The sequence below is a fragment of the Cryptotermes secundus genome, unplaced genomic scaffold (assembly GCF_002891405.2).
Source record: "Cryptotermes secundus unplaced genomic scaffold, Csec_1.0 scaffold710, whole genome shotgun sequence".
Lineage (NCBI taxonomy): Eukaryota > Metazoa > Arthropoda > Insecta > Blattodea > Kalotermitidae > Cryptotermes > Cryptotermes secundus.
In genome coordinates, this window is record NW_019739969.1 from 112742 (window position 1) to 132004 (window position 19263).

General features: G+C 39.0%; 2 protein-coding genes across 14 annotated transcripts in view; one reads left to right on the forward strand and one right to left on the reverse strand.

The window, feature by feature from the left end:
• The window catches only part of LOC111872214 (G kinase-anchoring protein 1), an 86310-nt gene extending 69493 nt beyond the window's left edge, over positions 1 to 16817 (reverse strand). For all 4 annotated transcript variants that reach the window (XR_002844185.1, XM_023865874.2, XM_023865875.2 and 1 more), the window contains exons 1-2: positions 16444 to 16817; positions 10375 to 10506 (exon numbers count right to left, since the gene is read on the reverse strand). Coding sequence is in view for 3 of the 4 variants with exons in the window: in XM_023865874.2 (XP_023721642.1) it covers positions 10375 to 10506; positions 16444 to 16617 (306 nt within the window). In the remaining variant the exon portion in view is untranslated. The remainder of the gene's footprint in view (positions 1 to 10374; positions 10507 to 16443) is intronic.
• Positions 16818 to 16873: 56 nt separating this feature from the next.
• The window catches only part of LOC111872212, a 106515-nt gene continuing 104125 nt past the window's right edge, over positions 16874 to 19263 (forward strand). For all 10 annotated transcript variants that reach the window (XR_004513878.1, XR_004513879.1, XR_004513880.1 and 7 more), the window contains exon 1: positions 16874 to 17012. The gene's annotated coding sequence lies outside the window, so the exon portion shown is untranslated. The remainder of the gene's footprint in view (positions 17013 to 19263) is intronic.

Consider the following 19263-nt stretch of genomic DNA (forward strand, 5'->3'; position numbering starts at 1 on the left):
GTGGGGGACGATCGGTACTTCCGGTATGTCTTGGTGCTATCTTCGTGAGGTCTAGCTGCTATCTGTACCACTTGCAGCTCTAGTGCTTGTCAGAGGGCCTCGTTTACCTCCTTCTCACCTCCTAGCAGCAACTGGATCTTTATATCGGCATCTCGTATTCCGTATACGAAGGCTGTTGTTGGCACTCTTCCTATGTAGTCTGCAGGTAGATTGGGGTAGGCACGATGGGAAAGCAGTTCAATGGCCGTGGCAAAGTCTTGCATGGATTCTCCAGTTTTCTGGGTCCTTGTCCTTAATTGGTAGCGGTAGGCAGCTGCAAAGTGTTGGTCACCGAAACGGTCCTCTAGTACCTCAAGCGTTTCCTCATAAGTTGTATTTGTCGGAATGCCAGGTAGCACTTCTGCCGGCCGGCCCTTCAGAGCGGTGATGAGGTATGTTAATTTTTCCCTGTCTGTCCATTGGTTGTGTTCTGCTATGGTCTCGAATTGTCGCCGGAACACGCTCCACGTCGAATTTCCGTTGAATGTCGGTGGCTGAGCCATGCTCGCGACGATTTTTGATGTATTTCCCCGCTCAGACTTTGTCTGTCTCGTCTCGTCCAACCGTGCCCGGAACTCGCGTTTGGCCTCCTCAATTGCTGCGCAGGTTTCCTTGTAGTTATTCATTAGGTCTTCCTGAAGTTTTGTCGTTCGCGCGCAGAGGGACACTTCAATCTTCTCGGTTAGTTCCGACTTTAGAATCCGTTTGCCGTGTTCAGAGATGGCAAAACTGTTTTCAATTCTATGTTGGATTAACTCTTCCAACTCTGACCGCATAGATCGCATTTCGGCCTTCATCTCTTCCTTGTCGGCCTTTCTATCGGCTGCCGCCTTTTCTTGGTAGGCGTCTAATTTCGCCATTATATCTTCTCTCTCTCTCTTCCTATCGGCCTCCATTTTTTCCATGTCAGCTTTTCTGTTGGCTTCTGCCTATTTCAGCATCATATTTGTTTTTTCTTGGCCAGCTCTGATTTCCTTCAGCAGAAGTTCCATCATCTGCTGCATCTCCATTTTGTAGCAGTAAAATTGTCTGAGGTGTATTTAAGCTCGTAAAAATTCTGACACCAAATTGTCACGTGTCTTGAGTTCGAAGCTCGTTGGTCACGTGTGTAAGTTCAAATCCCACTTCTGACACCAGTGTAATGTGTTTCATTACAGAATATGCCATAGAGATCGTGAATTGGTTTATTGAACAACCTACAAGTAACGGCTACAATTACTTATGACACGGGTTTCACAGTTTATAACCCTAATCGCATTAATCTGTTACCACTGTTGTGGGGTTTCATGCTTTATAACCCTATATGCAAATCAGCTTACTCTGTCTTCAGTAGTCTACACATTTACAGTACGGAAGCTATGTATCACTGTATCACACACTCCCAATTACACATTCACACACACGTCCAGTTCTTCTTTCCGCGACGGCTGCTATACTCCAACTGTAGTCAGCTGACTGGAGAACTGTTGATAACACACTGACTCGTAGGCTTGCTCAGAACTATCTTCGGCGATGGCCACGTTAGAACTGACTCGGCGACTGTTACTTTACAACTCACTCGCAACCGCTGTGCAGCTCACTTATATAGCCGCAGTGCTTGCCTGTTGCGTAGTGAGTGCCACGTCATCCTGTTACGTCACTGCTGTTGACTTGTGTTGCATAGCTACCAGGTTGCAGGGGCTCGGCTAATTTCGGCTCCGCTCGGCTCACTTCGGCTCCGCTCGTGACGTCACCGCGGGGAGAGTGGCTGGGTGATGACTCGCCTATTACGCGAGCGCTACGTTACTGCCACATGCCGCTGGGGAGGTAGGGGTCCTTCGTTGCGCAACATGTCACAATATGTTATCATCTACCTTTTGGTATGATGATATTTTTACAATATCAAATTTAGGATGTTGTTATGTTTAATGTTCAAGTAGGAATATAAACAGTTTCGTTTATTGTTTGATCTGACCTATGCTTTTTTCATAGATTGTGTATTTTAGTTACTTGTCTGTGACTGGTTCTATATCCGTCAGGCGTATTTGTAGCCTAGATTGGATCGATGGAATTTTACAATAAACTAAACTAAACTATCATAACCTAAGTTGCCTGTTATCTCAGTAAACAAAGATATACAACATTAGTCACAGCATAGAAGTACAAAAAAGTGTCAAAAACAAATGCACCACGAATATCTGGAAGCTACTATACCCTGTCCCCTGTACCCAGGAACATTCAATGCAGAAGCACATTTATACTCACTGAAAACTGTGGGCACATAAAACCAAATACTGTGTTTGGCAAAACTGAATAGCAGTAAAAAAAAAAAAATCCTCAAATTCAATTGGCAAAATTGTGGTTTGAAAGCGATTTCTGTGCTCAGGAGAACACCTGAACATAAAAGGATTAAAGCAAGTGAAGAACACAGAATATTTTACAATGAGAATGTTCTAATTTATAAATGCCATGTATAATTGTTAGGTGCTGCAATATACAATGAGCAAGTTGGCTAAGGCAGCAACACTTCTGACTTGTGGTGAGGAAATGTTCAGTTTAAATCTTGCCTAGGACATCAGCTATCATAAGTTACTGTGATTTTACTCAGTTCCTCCAGGTGGATGTCATGACAGTACCTTGAAACACAGCACAACCCCACACCCGACTTCTTCCACATGCTTTCCAATTCATCGTTCATTAATCATACTAACATTCAATGCTATAGTATATTCTCACCTACTGACAATATTGTTAAATACACTCAACTCTTGATTATCCGGGGGCGGATAAACAAGTTTGCGGCTTAACCGGGGCTTTTTTGAGGCTTATATGTTGTTTAATATTCATTCACTTCTGTTTCACATGGTGAGTTGTAACACTATTTTCGCACTAGTGTGACCCGAGTTCTGCATCTTTTGGTCCCATTATGCCAACACAATGTTCTTGGGTAGGGGTGAAAGAATGCAAGGATTTGTGGAAAGTTTCAAGGACAGATACACCGCCCAAGTTAGTTTCTTTGTATCGATCTTCAAGTGCGTTAGCAAAATGTCAGGGTGTAAAAGGAAACGTGTTGTGTTAAGTATTCAACAGAAAAAGGAAAATGCCATGAAAAAGTAAACAACAATATTAAATTTTTTTTAAGTGTTACGTGTGAATATTTGTAAAAAGTGTTGGACGTTGTTGAAGACTGTGATTGAAATAACTAATTCATACTTCAGTGTAATGTAAAAAAGGTATTAAATAGGCCATGAGATGACATAAAAATGAGGTTGAATAAATTTAAATACAGGTAGGCCTATAGTATTATGAAGGTACAGTATTACAGTACTACTTTTAATAAAATTTGTCTTAACCGGGTTTTCGATTAATCATGATTTCCATCCCCACCATTATCCCGGATAATCGAGATTTGAGTGTATACCATAAATAATCAAATAAATACAAATAAAATTAATTAATAAATTAATTAAAGGAGGTTTGATATGCTAGGTATGTAACTCAGATGGGAAACAAGTTTTTATGGCAAAAATTCTTAGAAAGCAACTATTCAAAGGAAAGGGTAGACTTAAAGAAAATATTAAAATGGCTGTTTATAAGATAAGTTAGAGAAATATGAATTGGTGTAAGATCATGTTTAATGTTAAACTTTCACACCTTTTACCAAGGACAGACATTCATTTAGTTGGTTCTTGCAGCAAGGTTCTGTAAGATGCAGTATTCACCCTGCCAGCCCATTTCAATGCAATGATTCCTAGTGCTAGCAGTTTTCAAAATCTTCATGAAGAATTGTACTTGTTACAAAAGAACTGCACTGACACAGATATTTTTAGTTACTCTTACAGTTGCTGTCTTCCTACATTACAACTACATTTCAGGTGGTCTAACAGCCACACTATGCAAAGAGACAAAATCTGAGCATCACATACAATAATAACATAGTCATGTCTCAACCTATGACTCTCCAGTCTACAAATTTCTGCACTTATGATTCCATTATACTCACACCCATTAGACTTCTTACACTGTAAATTTTCAGACTTGAAAACTTGAAGTTCAGACTAACACAAAAATTTGTTCATATTTCACCATCACCCTTCTTCCCATACTCCTAACTGGTGCACCAAATTCTATTTTCAAGTTTGTTGTAGGCTGCTGAGTCAGCATGAGTCAGAGTGAATTTGGTGAATTTAAAATTTTAACTTTAACTTCATTGTATATCTTTGAGACGTGTTTTTTTAAGGAAAAATAGGATATATAACATCTCGTATTCAGATGTGCACGGTTATAACACAGTACATAAGCAGAATTTGTATGTCCAACCATGTAACACCTCACGTTGTAAAAGGAGTGTGATTAACATGGGAATAAGATTGTATAATAACTTGCCCTCTCAAATAAGAAGTATTCAAGAGTTCAAGGTTTTTAAGCGTCAATTAAAGGATTACTTGTTGTGCAAAGCTTTTTATTCCCTTCAAGAATATTTTTACAAGAATTAGCTTAATAATAGAACAAAGATACTTAGGTAATTTATTTTAGCTATTGNGTAGTTAAATGCTTAATATTATATTACCTGATGTGTTTGTAGATTTTATAATAAAAATTATATAATTATAGTGTAATATGAGTTAAAATGTTGAGAAATGTGTCTGAGTTTTGAGCTCTAGGAATATATCTCTTGTTATAATGGACTCAAGATTTTCCAACTTATGACCCCATTTTGAGAATGCAATAGATTTTAAGTCTGAGCTGTATTGCTAAAGAGATTCTGATTTCGACACGATTACATTACTTAAGTTTTGCACTTGGGCATCTTCTTCACAATGGCAAGCCAGAAAATATAAAATGTAGCACACAAGAATAAAAGGCTACAGTGTTCACACTTTGATTCCATCTGAATGAGTGGTACCTAACATCAAATGTGTGCTCCAAGTAACCTTGAAATTAATCACCATACTGTCTACTGTGTTAGGATGTGTACAGTCAATCTTGAAATCTCAGTGTGTTGTACAAGGTACCTTGTGTTCTGAATTTCTTCAGAAATAACAAATCTATGGCATCTTCCAAGATGTGAATAGGAAGTAATCTGTTTTTTCAAAAACCATGGAATTCTGCCAAGAAAATGCAAGTGCAAGAGTAAGCATCTGATGAAGCTACAGATCAGTGACTGAGTTATATACGAATGCACCACAAAGCTTGCAAAAGAAAGGTTAATTGCATGTTGCCATTTGGAGTTCTACTTGGCTGAATTTATATGGCTGAGTTTAACTCAACAAGTAGGATCCTTCTGATGTTATTTCGGTAATGGTCAAGCAATACTAGCTGCCACAATCCAAAATGTAATTTTCTTAGATCTAATTTTCATTTCTGAAAAATATTTGTAAATAAAATGTCACAATAGTGTTTGTCACATCCTTTGGATCACCTAGTAATATATATGAACTGAAAAATTGTCCCTGTTGTTATTTTTATTTGGGTGCACATGGTATTTGAATCCATAACATATTTTCTTTCTTTCCTTTCCCTAACTATAAGTCACGCACAATGTAGTTTTCTAAATTAAGAACAAATGTCAGTGACACACTTCCATAAGCACTAAGTGCTGGTCTCCTGGAAATATCATTCACATTTTCAACATGAGGGAAAATATATTTCTATATATTTGTATAGATTTCCTGCACTAAAATCAGCGCCCCCCCCCACGTGCACACACGCACGCACGCACGCACACACACACACACAGAGGATCTTATCTGCAGGACCAGATTCTAAACCTGTACCAACAATTCAAAACTTCATCACTTATAGTATAAATTAAGTACATTGGCAATTATCTACATTCTCTAAGTCCTATTACAGTATCCCCCAGAATTGATCTGTTCAACCTTACAGATCCCCAAAATTACTCACAGAACCTTTAACCAAAACTGAGGAGCCACAAAATTTTAGAGTGACGCTATAGAGCTAACAGCTTAAATGCAAAATAAGGCAAGTGAAAATATTCTTCTCAAGCTCATATTCTGTATTTGATGAACGGAATCATCTACACAATAAATTAAAAATTCTAGATCTTTGTACTCTTGAACCAGATGTGCAAATTTAACACTTTGCGGACCGCACACCCTTTAAAAGGTTTTTCGCTTTTAAACATGGTGGACAGATCGCCTGCTAACTGGCTTTTAGAATACGATAAGTTGCAACACACTATACATCTCTCTGGCGACACCCAAATGAATGACTACTGCGTAATATTACTCCGGAATGTTTGCCTAGTAGGTAGTAACTTGACCTCGCTGTTCTGGTTCCCCCTCCAAAGGAAAATAATCTTTGACCCTTCAAGCTGTTATGTACCAGGCAGGATGTTAGTGCAATATGAATCAAGGACAGAAGCGGTTGAAGACGAAGCGATCTCTCGGAGAACAAGAAATATCTGACTTGTTCTCCGATGAGCTATTTGACATGCCTTGTGAGAGGAGTAGTGAAACTGAGACAGTGGCAGTGACAGGGGTCAACAAACAAGTGTAGCCACAGACAATATAAGTTAAAGTAGCTCCAAGGAAAGTGCAGGTAGTAAAATTGCGGGTACAGCCTCATGGGGAAAAGTAGACAAAATGCCTACTTTGAGACAGTTTACTGGAAATCCATGGGTGAAACAAATTCCATCGGACACAATGCAAGTGTCTGAAGTAGCAGAACTGATTTTGGAGATAGAGATACTCTTGTTGTGAATATGATTTCCACAATTCACAATTCGAGCATGGTTCATGTTGAAAGGAGACACAGACAAGTAAAGAAGCCTATTTGTATTTCTGAGTATAATACTTTAACGTGTTTTGTTACTGAAGACACCGTTCGGATGTTTAATTGGTTTATTTAACAACCTACAAGTATCGGCTACAATTAATTATAACAATGTTATGGGTTTCCACACTTATAAACCCTACAACCAAATCTCTTCACACTATCACGATTCACTCATTACAACTGAAATTGGTGACTACTACAATTCAACTCACTCCTTACTGCTCATGGTTGGCTAGATTCCGACTCAACTCGTAGGCTGCTGCCTTGAGAACTTACTTCGGTGTCTGATACACTTTTTAACTTGTTCACTGCTGACTGGAGAACTGTCTTCGGCGGCTGGTACACTTTAACTCGTTCACTGCTGACTGGAGAACAGTCTTCGGCTGCTGATACACTTTAACTGACTTTGTCGGCTGTGTAGTTCCCTTATATAGTCGCAGCACCTGCCTGTTACGCAATGGGTACCGCTGTTGCCTGCTACCCGTGTCCCAGCTGCATTGCGTGTTAAGTCACCATGGGGAGTAACGACAGCCCTACAATGCCGCCNGGTCCTCCGTTGCGCAACATGTCACACTGCTCCCTCCTTAAGGCTGTTCGTCCTGAATAGCCTAATGGTGCACACCCGTTCCTTTGCTTTGGAGGCTGTTCTTGCAGCATCTCTTCTCCGGCTGTTACAACCGCTCTCCTCTTCTGACCAGCTCATCTCGAGCAGTTTCCTATCAACTCACTAGAAGATCCAGTTGTATCCCATTCATCCATCACTTTCATTCTTGCTCAGGCAGCCGGTGCTTCTACGTTACTTGCTCCTCTTCTGTGCTCTGCTTCTTTTTCGTTTCGGACGGGGTCGACCCCTCCACAGGGTCCAATTCTTGATCATGTCTTTCTTCGGAAGTTTCCTTTGTTGACGCAATGGTGTGGCCTGTACTCGCTGACGTCGTTCCTCCTGGTCTTCCAGCCGCTTGCTGGTACACGACCGTGGCACCAAGTCCTTTCTCTGGCATCTGAAGGTTCCCTGGGGAGTTTCCTTCTTGAAGGCATTTCTCCACCGTCGTGCCACTGTCGCGCAATGAGATATCTTCCTTGCAGGTGGCAGCCAACTTCATCCGGGATTCATAATCTCCTTGGGTTCAACATTTCCTGAAGATGTTCCTCCAATGATATGCCATGGTTGCACAGCAGGACACCTTCCTGCTAGTTTTCTTCTGCCGTGCCACTTCCACATGGCGGCTCATTGCTCTGCGGGCTACGGCCAACTTCTTCTGGGGTCCGCAATTTTCACATGTCAGATTCTTCATATTTCGTTGCTTATTTTGGTCCCTACACCTTTTCTTCGGTTCTCCAACCAGCATTACTTCAGCGTCTTCTACGGGTACCTCTCGTTGGTAGGCCGCCTCTGGTTTCATGTCCACATAGGCTGGCTCTTCTTCTGGATGTGCTTCCGTTTCTCGGCAGGCCATTGTCTCTCCGACCGGTATCACTATGGCGACCTCTTCTCGTTGTGCCACCGCAGGTTTCGTGTCCACTGTGGCTGGCCTTTCCTCTTCTAGATATACCTCCATCTCTTGGTAGGCTATCGTCTTTACTTCTTTTTCTACATGCGCCTCCGTCGTTTCTCAGCAGGCCGTCGTCTCTTCCCCTATCTCTGGTTTAGATGTGGACACCATCTCCATGTGGCTGGTGCACATATTTTCTCGCAAGGCAGCCATCCTTGCTTGGGTTGCTCTCGTCTCTGCATCCAACTTTTCTCCCCAGGCGTCTAATTTGGCCATTAAATCCTCTTTGTCTTTCTTTCGATTGGCCTCCATTATGTCTTGCATCTGCACTAAGCGTTCAAACAATTTTTCCATATCCATCATGTGGCAGTAAAATTTGTTTCAATAGTTTGTCCTGAGTTAAGGAGTGTTTAAGTTCGTAAACAATTCTGACACCAGTGTAACGTGTTTCGAATTTGAATCTTGTTGCTCACATGTGTAAGTCCAATCCCACTTCTGACACCAGTGTATTGTGTTTCTGTTACTGACGACGCCATTCAGATTGTTAATTGGTTTATTTAACAACCTATAAGTCTCGGCTACAATTAATTATAACACTGTTGCAGGGTTTCACACTTTATAACCCTATTCGCAATAATCAATTCACCCTGTCCTCAGTAGTCTACCCCTATTAATTACGATACGGGAGCTATACAAGTGTCACTGTATCACACACTCCCAATTATTACTCAGTTATCACAAACTACCACTGATTATCACACACACGTCCGTAACTCGTAACTCACCGCTGGCTAGATTCCAACTCAATTCGTAGGCTCCTGCCTTGAGAACTGTCTTCGGCCTCTGATACACTTTTTACTCATTCACTGCTGGCTGGAGAACTGTCATCAGCTGCTGATACACTTTAACTAATTTTGTCGGCTGCGTAGTTCCCTTATATAGTCGCAGCACCCGCCTGTTATGCAATGGGTACCGCTGTTGCCTGCTACCTGTGTCACAGCTCCGTTGCGTGTTACATCACCGCGGGGAGTAATGACAGTGCTACGATGCCGCCACATACCGCTGGGTGGGGGTCCCCCTCCGTTGCGAAACATGTCACAATATGTTCATGAAGGGAGTTGATAGAGCCAGTCAATACTTGGCCTATTATTCTCTTCCTAGATAAACAATAAAGTGGACAAAGAAAGTTGCCTTGTGACTTATAAATTGTGCCATTCTCAATTCATTTTTGGTTTACAAAAATCTAAACCCCAATTCAAAATTGAAATACAAAGCATTTCTGATGAATGTGGCAAAGGCCTGGGCTACAGACCAGATGGTGGCGGCAGAACGAGAGTCAGACAAAGACTTAGTGGAACCGGGACCATCACTCCCACCCCTCTCAGGCCTCATGTGGACCCCCCTGGGCGACTCTCGGGTAATATGCGGAAATATACCCCCGTGAAAATTGTGAAGAGTGAACATTCCAAGGAAAAGCATCCTTCTAGGCAATGTCGTGTTTGCACAGTTCACAGAAAAAGGAGCATGACTGCCTACATTTGCAAGTTCTGTGTAATGCCACTTCATAAAGGGAAATGTTTCCAAGAATATCACACTCTCAAGCACTTATAGGAGCATTGGTAAGTGTTCTCCAAAAATTTTAGTTCATAAAATTAATTATGAGATTTTATATTAATTTTTAAAGTGAACAGTGCACAAGTTAGGGTAGTAGGTTTAAAAATTCCAGTCCCCAGGGTGATTTAAATATTTAAACTGCCGGTCCACAAAGTGTTAAGAATTAAGTGCAGTATCAACTGAATAGATTTTTATAATGTTTCATTTGCAAGTCAGCATCCTCAAATAAAACAGTCATCACACAAATTTATCCACAGAAAAACAAAGAAACCCAGGTTTTATAGAACAAAATTTGGGAATCAGTATACTATTAAATTACGAATAGTATTGCAGTCATATGTAGTGTAGGTGGACACGTTGCCCAGGATTTTTCAAAATTAAAATCATTATGTGATCATTTCATAACCACAAAAAAAAAATAATACTTGCAAAAACAAATGTGTCAAACCTCAGAATCTTTCTTCTTCCACTGATCCCACTGTTCTTGTGAAGGGTTTTTCTTTTTTTGCTGTCCATCTCTGCTGCCTTCACCCTTTCCTGTCTTGCCTTTAGATTTAGCATTCGAGTTTGACTGTGTTGGCTAAAACAAAATGATTACCTTTAAGCTGCATAACCACAAAAGAATGTATTCCCTATATATAAACCGAAGCTTTTGCTTTGCACAAGTAAATAGTCTTCTTCCACATGAACTAGAAGTCAGAGATGTAATTTTACTGCCCTCTTCTAATAAAGATTGATGGTGAGACACCAAGTCCTATAGCCATAAGAGAATGTGAAAATTATTATATTCTGGGATATGATGTGATATAGTCTGGTAGGACACCTACAGTGTTTCTGAGGAACCTGCTGCTTCCATCTACTGCCCTCAAAATGGAGGCAGCAGGTTCCTCCAAAGTGCTGGTTAACTTTCTACCAAACTTAGTATCTGAGAGAGAGAGAGCGCGACTATATATACAGAGTGTCCCAGGAGGAATGTGCCAAACTTCAGGAGGGTGTTCGTATGTTAAAGTATGCCGATATAACCGAAAACACCTATGTCCAAAGTTGAACAGTTATGGAGATAATGGCCAGAGAAGTGTGAAACTTTGACCGGTGTTACACACTTGTTGATTACAAAATACATATTAAAACTGGCAGGAATATGTGGTTTCTGTAATGTTAATAATGTACGTAACATCAAACTAACTTTTGAGAGAGACATGAAGCCATAAAATTGAAGTACAAAATACTCGCTCGCCATGTCATAATTGTCCTTCGGTTTCCGAGCACTATATATGACACATGACTGGCAAGCGCTGACGTAACATGGGTGTCTGAGCATACTGGTATAAACAGACTACATAACTGTATTAAACGTACATTCACGGAAAATCTCTTTTGGAATTTCGTTTCCATTATCTCATATGGATTATTATGGGACCACGTATGCACATTTCGTAAATTATTTACACCGTCCAGGGCAAAAGACGAATCATCACTGAATAAAATGACGCTTAACAGTTCGGGATGAGCTTTTATCCTGTGGCATAAATCCATACCCTGTGCATGGTCGCCTGGTTCCAGATGTTGTACCCTTTGATCATGGTAAGGATACAACTCTTCATCATGTAAAGTTCGCCACACCAGCATACGTGATACGCCGACGCGAGAGGCCATTCTACGAGTGGACAGACATGGACTTCTCTGAACCATCTCAAGAATGTTCTCTCATGTGTTTATCATTCGTACATCCTCCCTTTCAGAGTGCACAGAAACACTCGGAAGAGAACCAGTATCACACAATGTCTGGTGAATTCGCGTAAATACACTTTGACATGTAATCCTTAGATCGGGAAAACGCCTTTGGTATTTTTCAACAGCAGCACTTGCATTGCCACCACAAAATACACACATAAAATGCATATCACAATATTCCACGTTTGAAAACACAAAAGGCATTTCAGCAACTCCGCACAATTAACCTCCCACCCATTCAAAACGTGGCTGCAACATATACCCTGTATATATACAGAATGTCCCAGGAGGAATGTGCCAGACTTCGGGAGAGTGTTCCTTATGTTAAAGTATGCTGATATAACCCAAACACCTATGTCCAAAGTTGAACGGTTACAGAGATAATGGCCGGAGAAGTGTTAAAATTTGACAGGTGTTACACACTTGTTGATTACCAAATACATATTAAAACTGGCAGAAATATGTGGTTTCTGTAATGTTAATAATGTACGTAACATCAAACTAACTTGTGAGTGACATGAAGCCATTAAATTGAACTACAAAAAAACTCACACACACCATGTCATAGTTGTCATTAGGGTTCCAAGCACTATACATAACACATGAATGGCAAGCACTGACGTAACATGGCTGACTGCGCATTCTGGTATAAGCCAACTACATAACTGTACTAAAATACAGTACCTGCCTTATAGTAATTGTTCAAAGTGTCCTCCGTCAGCTGCAATGCAGTTTTCAGCACGCATCATGAAGGAATGGGTAGCAGAAGCAGTGTTGCCTGGATAGTGACGTATGTGTTCTGCTGCTGCAAAAATATGATCCTGCAATGCTTCACGTGAAACGACCTTAGTTTCGTAGACTAACGACTTCACGTGGCCCCAGAGGTAATAATCTATAGGTGTAAGATCTGGCGACCTCAGTGGCCATATAATGGGCACACCATGACCTAACCAGCAGTTAGGGAAGGATTCATCTAAGTAGTGTCTCATGTGCTGAGTGTAATGTGGGGCAGCCCCATCATCTTGGAAGTACATTTGGCTCCTTATCGTTAACGGGATGTCTTCCAACAAACATGGTAACTCATTCCTCAGGAAAGCTTCATATGTGTTTCCGTTTAAATTGTTGTGAAACACAAAAGGTCTGATCAACCTGTTCCCAAGCACACCACATCATACATTCACAGATAATCTCTTTTGGAATTTTGTTACCATTATCTCATGTGGCTTATTGTGGGACCACGCATGCACATTTCGTAAATTATTTACACCGTCCAGGGCAAAAGACGAATCATCACTGAATAAAATGACCCTTAACAGTTCGGGATGAGCTTTTATCCAGTGGCATAAATCCATACCCTGTGCATGGTCGCCTGATTCCAGATGTTGTACCCTTTGATCATGGTAAGGATACAACTCTTCATCATGTAAAGTTCGCCACACCTGCATACATGATACGCCAATGCGAGAGGCCATTCTACAAGTGGACAGACACGGACATCTCTGAACCATCTCAAGAATGTTCTCTCATGTGTTTATCATTCATACATCCTCCCTTTCAGAGTGCACAGAAACACTCGGAAGAGAACCAGTATCACGCAATGTCTGGTGAATTTGCGTAAATACACTTCGAGATGGAATCCTTCGATCAGGAAAATGCCTTTGGTATTCTTCAACAGCAGCACGTGCATTGCCACCGCAAAATCCATACACAAGATGCATTTCACAATATTCCACGTGTGAAAACACAAAAGGCATTTCAGCAACTCCACACAACTAGCCTACCAACCATTCAAACGCAGCCGCAACGTACCCTGAAGGAAGCACATAAGCTTATGGCTAAACATCGATAAGACTTGTCAGCTGACAGGTACAGTGCATGGACCCGCCAGAAGACCACACTTTTCTCGGGCTATTATCTCCGTAACTGTTCAACTTTGGACATAGGTGTTTTGGTTCATATCAGCATTCTGTAACATAAGGAACACCCTCCCAAAGTCTGGCACATTCCTCCTGGGACACTCTGTATATAGTCACACAAAAGGGCTATTTAGAAAGTAATCTCAGGTGGACTCTTAACAAAACAAGTATTGAGAAAAATAATTTATTACATATAAATGATTATGTACATACTGCAGCTACTTCTAATTGTAGTCACTGCTGGATCTGAGGCATGTGTTATGTCAGGGAACAAGTTTCTGTATGTCTGTGTCAAAGAAGTCTGCCATATATGAGCTCAACCACATTTTGATACCTTCCATCAACTCCTCATTATTGCTGAAGCACTGTGATCCCAACCAGTTCTTCAGGTAGGTAAACAGGTGGTTGTTGCTCAGAGCAAGATCAGGGCTGTAAAGAGCATGGTCAGACAACTCCCAGTTGAAATGTTCCAGCATTCCTTGTGTGTGAGTTGCTGTACTCGCATGCAGACATGCGCTGCCAAGAGGAACACCACACCAGATGTTAGCATTCCACACCTTTTGCTCTGAATGGCCCTACACAGTTCTTTTTCACATTTTGCAGTACACTTGTGCCATTATTGTGGTCCTTGTTGCATGAATTCCACCAACAGCACTCCATTCCTCTCCCAGAAAACAGATGCCAACAGCTTTCTGTCAGATGTTTCTTTAAACTTTTTCAGCTTGTTTGGTGAATGTGCATGCATCCACTTCTTTGACTGGTATTTGGTTTCAATGTTCACAAATGAAAACCCAGGTTTCCTTACTTATTACTAGTATAATGTGATTGAGAAATTCATCGCCATCCTTATAATATGTCTCCAAATAAGTCAAGGCCACAGACATTGTCTGTTTTGTGTGCTCCCATGAGCATTTTTGGAACCCATCTTGTACAGAACTTGTGATAGCATAGCCTAAGTGGGATAATCTTGTAGTGAACAACAGTGTGTGAAATTTGTGGAAATTCACATGAAAGTCCTGAAATTGTGAAGTGCTGTCTTTCACAAATTTTTTGGTCAACACTTTGATCAAGATTATCACTCACTACTGACGGCTAACCACTTTGTGAACATCTGCTAGCTCATTATGAACATTCTACACCACTGTCTTGCAGTTCCTTTACTCATTATATTTTGGCCATAAACCATGCATAATTCACAATGGATTTCCACAGCACTAATGTTTTTGGCATGAAGAAAGCAGATAACAGCACGTATTTCAAAGGTGGCAGGATTATCAATCAAGGTACACAACATCTCACTCTGCAGCTGCATGACTCAATTCATTGAAATGCTGTTTCCAGGTAAGTGCTCTATTAAAAATCCCTTCTGACACTCTGCACAGAAGGTAGGGATTCAAAGTTTGAGGTTCCAAATTTCATCTGTTTCTGAAAAGAAACTTCAACATGTGAATATAAACCTTTCACAAATGTTGTTGGCGTGTGGGCATATTAACAGGAAGCATTTCACGCATCTACTCATAATCCAGGCAGGTTCTATTTATCATTTGTTGGTCCATGCTTACCAATTATGCTGTAGGTTTGACCACATATGAAAAGAACTGACACAAATAGCCTTTATTTCTTCTGTTGGACCAGTTAAATGATTTGCAGCAGTCTTGAGTAACCATCCTGTATATAATACAATAGAAAGAACCTAATTTACGACTAATGAAGATATATACCTGCACAATACATGGAACGCATATAATTACTACATAAACAGCCATTAGCTTGAAGCCTAAAACTGGCCACCAGTTGCAGCAGGGCAGATTTTCCTCAGTCATCTTCCCAACAGACTAAGAAGCTCAAATAATAACAATTTACTACAAGAAAAATTTAAAATATATTTATCAGATAACATCACCTATAGTCTGACTGACTCATTAATTTTTGTGACATGATACTTATCAGCCTCCTTGGTACTGTAACCTTATCATTAATTATTTACATAATTAATATAACTCTATGAATGCTTTATTTTAAAGGTAATTGAACTTTTTTATATTATGAGGTGTTCCAGTACTGCTAACTGTGGACAAATCAATTTCATAAAAGTGATATAATGTGATGAAGACTGAGTTGTAATGCTGTGTAGTTCGGAGAAGGCCGGACGTTTCGAAGGCGCATATCGCCTAAAATTTCAGGGTAGAAAAGAAAGCCAAGTAACAAATCAACAGAAGCAGGCAGCAAGCACAGCCAAGAGATCGTACCGTTCATAATCACTGCTCTGAGACCCTCAAATCCATCATGAAATAAGATATTTGCTTGCTTATTTATATATCCTCATTTATATATTTATATATCCTCATTCCATCAAATCTCCATAGGCATTACCACCAGTAAAGGTACAATAGGACATATGGAGGATTTAAGACCACAGAAACTGTTTTCAAGACTAATTATACTGTCATATTATTATCTCTGTATTACTATATTATTATTATTATTATTATTATTATTATTTATTATAATTTGGCATACTATTTCTGTATTATTATATTCTTATTACTATTTAGTATTAGTATTAATATTAATCTTTGACTTGTCCCATATCATGTATAATGATTCATGCATGAAATAAAATTGAACTGAATTGAATATATTTTAAAAACACTCACCTTACACGAATCAGATTTTTTACTTTTCTTTAAAATTGAACTGAATTGAATATATTTTAAAAACACTCACCTTACACGAATCAGATTTTTTACTTTTCTTTAAAATTGAACTGAATTGAATATATTTTAAAAACACTCACCTTACACGAATCAGATTTTTTACTTTTCTTTAAAATTGAACTGAATTGAATATATTTTAAAAACACTCACCTTACACGAATCAGATTTTTTACTTTTCTTTTTTTGGTTGGAATCCGTTTTTTGAGTTGACACGCCTGTTCCAGTTTTCCTATTTTCTGCCTTCTTCTTTTGATTTCTTTTGGGAGAGTCGTCATCGTCGTCCATGCTAAGTACAGCAAACCGGGAAGCCACTGCTGTCGCCATTCTTCTGCTTGAAATTGATGTGAAATAAAATTGGACACGAATTTAACACCTTTCGAACCCAAAGGATTTAATTTGTGATTAAAATTTATATCTTACTACCAGAGAGATACTCTATTTATAGTTCTATTCTCACTTAAGAGTGCAAAAGTTTAACAATCTGTCGACCTAGCTTTCAACAACCTTAACTCCTAAGACGCACATTCCCCTTCATTTGTCGTTGTGCATAGACTTCTGGGATAAAAACTCACCGCGACCAAAATTGCATTGTGGGAAATAAATATGTCTGTTGGTTAGTGGAGTCTGAGGTATTTCTGTTTGTAAGTTCATTATTGACGTTTATTCAAACTATGCTATTACCTGTGGGATCAATGAAAAGTTCTTATGCTAATTGTTAGGTACGTTGCTTATTACTAGCACTGTCAATAACTGGGGACGATTTGTAGTCGTGTGTGTAATACATGTATTTATGTTCTTCAAACGCTATCAAATCTCCATATAAATATTGTTTCACATCTTGTTTATATAAGAAAAAATCGGTCGCAATAAGTGTCAGTGGATTTAAATAATATTTCATTGCCACGAAAAATAATGTATTACTTTTATTGAATTTGCAGCTACCGTTTTCCATGGAAATTGAATATATTGCGAGTTGGTGGGGATAATTTCTAAGCTCAATATTTGGCACGCTCACCCTGTTGGTAAATTGTATAGACTTCTTGGAATTAATTGCGTTATATTTACCTTAATAAATTTAAAATCATGTTTAAGAACTCCCTTCTCCATCTCTTGGATCATATTAATATTAAATTTAAACTGACACTTTGTAGCAGATTTATGTAACATAATACATTCATAAGATTGTAATCATGATGCCTGCCACCAATGTGTTTATTCTCATAGTGTCTTTCTTTCTTGTTTTGTGTACAACTGCTAATAGGCAACATGAACATTGAGTGGTTGCATCAAAATGTTTCTGTTTTTGTAGTATAAATGTATCGAAAATATTTGTTATGTTAGAAGTTGACTATTGATGTGAAGATTTTCAGTGCTGTTGCTATGTAAGAAAGGAATGACTAGTTCCGAAGATCCAGATCGGCAGTCTTTTGTATTAGTAATGATTGTATGTTTGACTGTGCTCAGTAACCCTAAGCAGATATATGATAGTAACCTCTTTCTTATCATTTGTTTGTTTTTATAAGAGGAACCTTGCCATTTTTAACTTCATCCCATAAGTAAAAATAAATCAGTATATGCTCACGGAAGGACGGAAATCACAAGACCATACTGAGCAGCTTGCCTGTAGTAGTAGCACCAAGTTTTCATTAATGAATGTTTTCCTACCTCAAAAAAAAAAAAAGATTGAAAGGTTCTCTATATAGAATCATCTAAGATTACCAAACTTATCTTTGCAAATATTTCATTTGGATTTTCTTTTGTAAGTCATGTATTTGTAGTTTGTTTAATGATGTCAGCTGAGATTATATGATGTCAAAATTATTGGATGATAGTGAATAATGAATTGAAGACAATGTGGCTGGAAGTATTCATGGCCTGGTTCCCAGTAGAGTCCTGGAATTTTTGTTTGGGGACTGAGGAAACCTGTGAAAAATTTGTGTATTTAGAAGTTTACAAAGATCTTCAAGTAATAAAACTTTAACCCTCTTAGGAGGGCTTTGACAAATAGCTTATGATTGTAACTCATGTACAAGATTAGGCAGTTAAGCACCGACTTCTGACTGTGGTTCAGTTCCCAGTGACTTCATATGCAATTTACGGTACACAGAGTGGCCCAGAAGCAGGTTGTCCTCTTTGAGTTTCTGCATTCCCCCCCCCAATTGTACCATACTCATCATTCACTATTCGCTGAAGTGTGTGTTAGCCATATGCAGGTATCAGATTATCACATCTCCAACCCCAAGTCTGGGACTTAATCAGTTGGCCAGTTACGGGGTAACCGCTTCCTAAATTGGAGGTATACCGGTAGGGTCATCAACAAATCCTCTCTATTAGACTTCCAAATTAATCTAACCTATGAATTATGGGATGATATTTTTGTAGATAGTGATGTGGATACAATGTTTAATAACTTTTAAAATACTTACCTTAGGATTCTAAATTCATGTTTTCAGATCACAAAATCACAAAGTATAGATGCTAATAAATCATGGATAACCCCAGGAATTATAAAATCATGTAATAAAAAAAGGGAGCTCTATATAAAAATTAAGAGCAATAATGATTCTAGATTAAAAGAACACTATAAAATGTATTGCAAGATATTAAGTAGAATTATCTCAACAGCAAAAAAGTTATATCTGAACAAAGTCATAAGAACTTCCAATAATAAAACAACAACCTGGAAAATTATAAAAAACATGACTGGAAATAGCCAAGCTTCTACTAAGGTGACTTGTTTAAATATAAAGGGTAATATCACTCAGGACTACAAAAATATAGTAAGATCGTTTAATAACTTTTTTTTAGATATAAGCAATTCTACGAAGAAATGGACAAATAATACTGTGGAAACAGATAAGAAGTTCATGGATTATTTATACACTTCATTTCCAAAACCATCTCAGAAATTGGTATTAAAAGCAACTAACAGCAATGAAATAGAAGAGATAATAAGATCTATAAAACTCA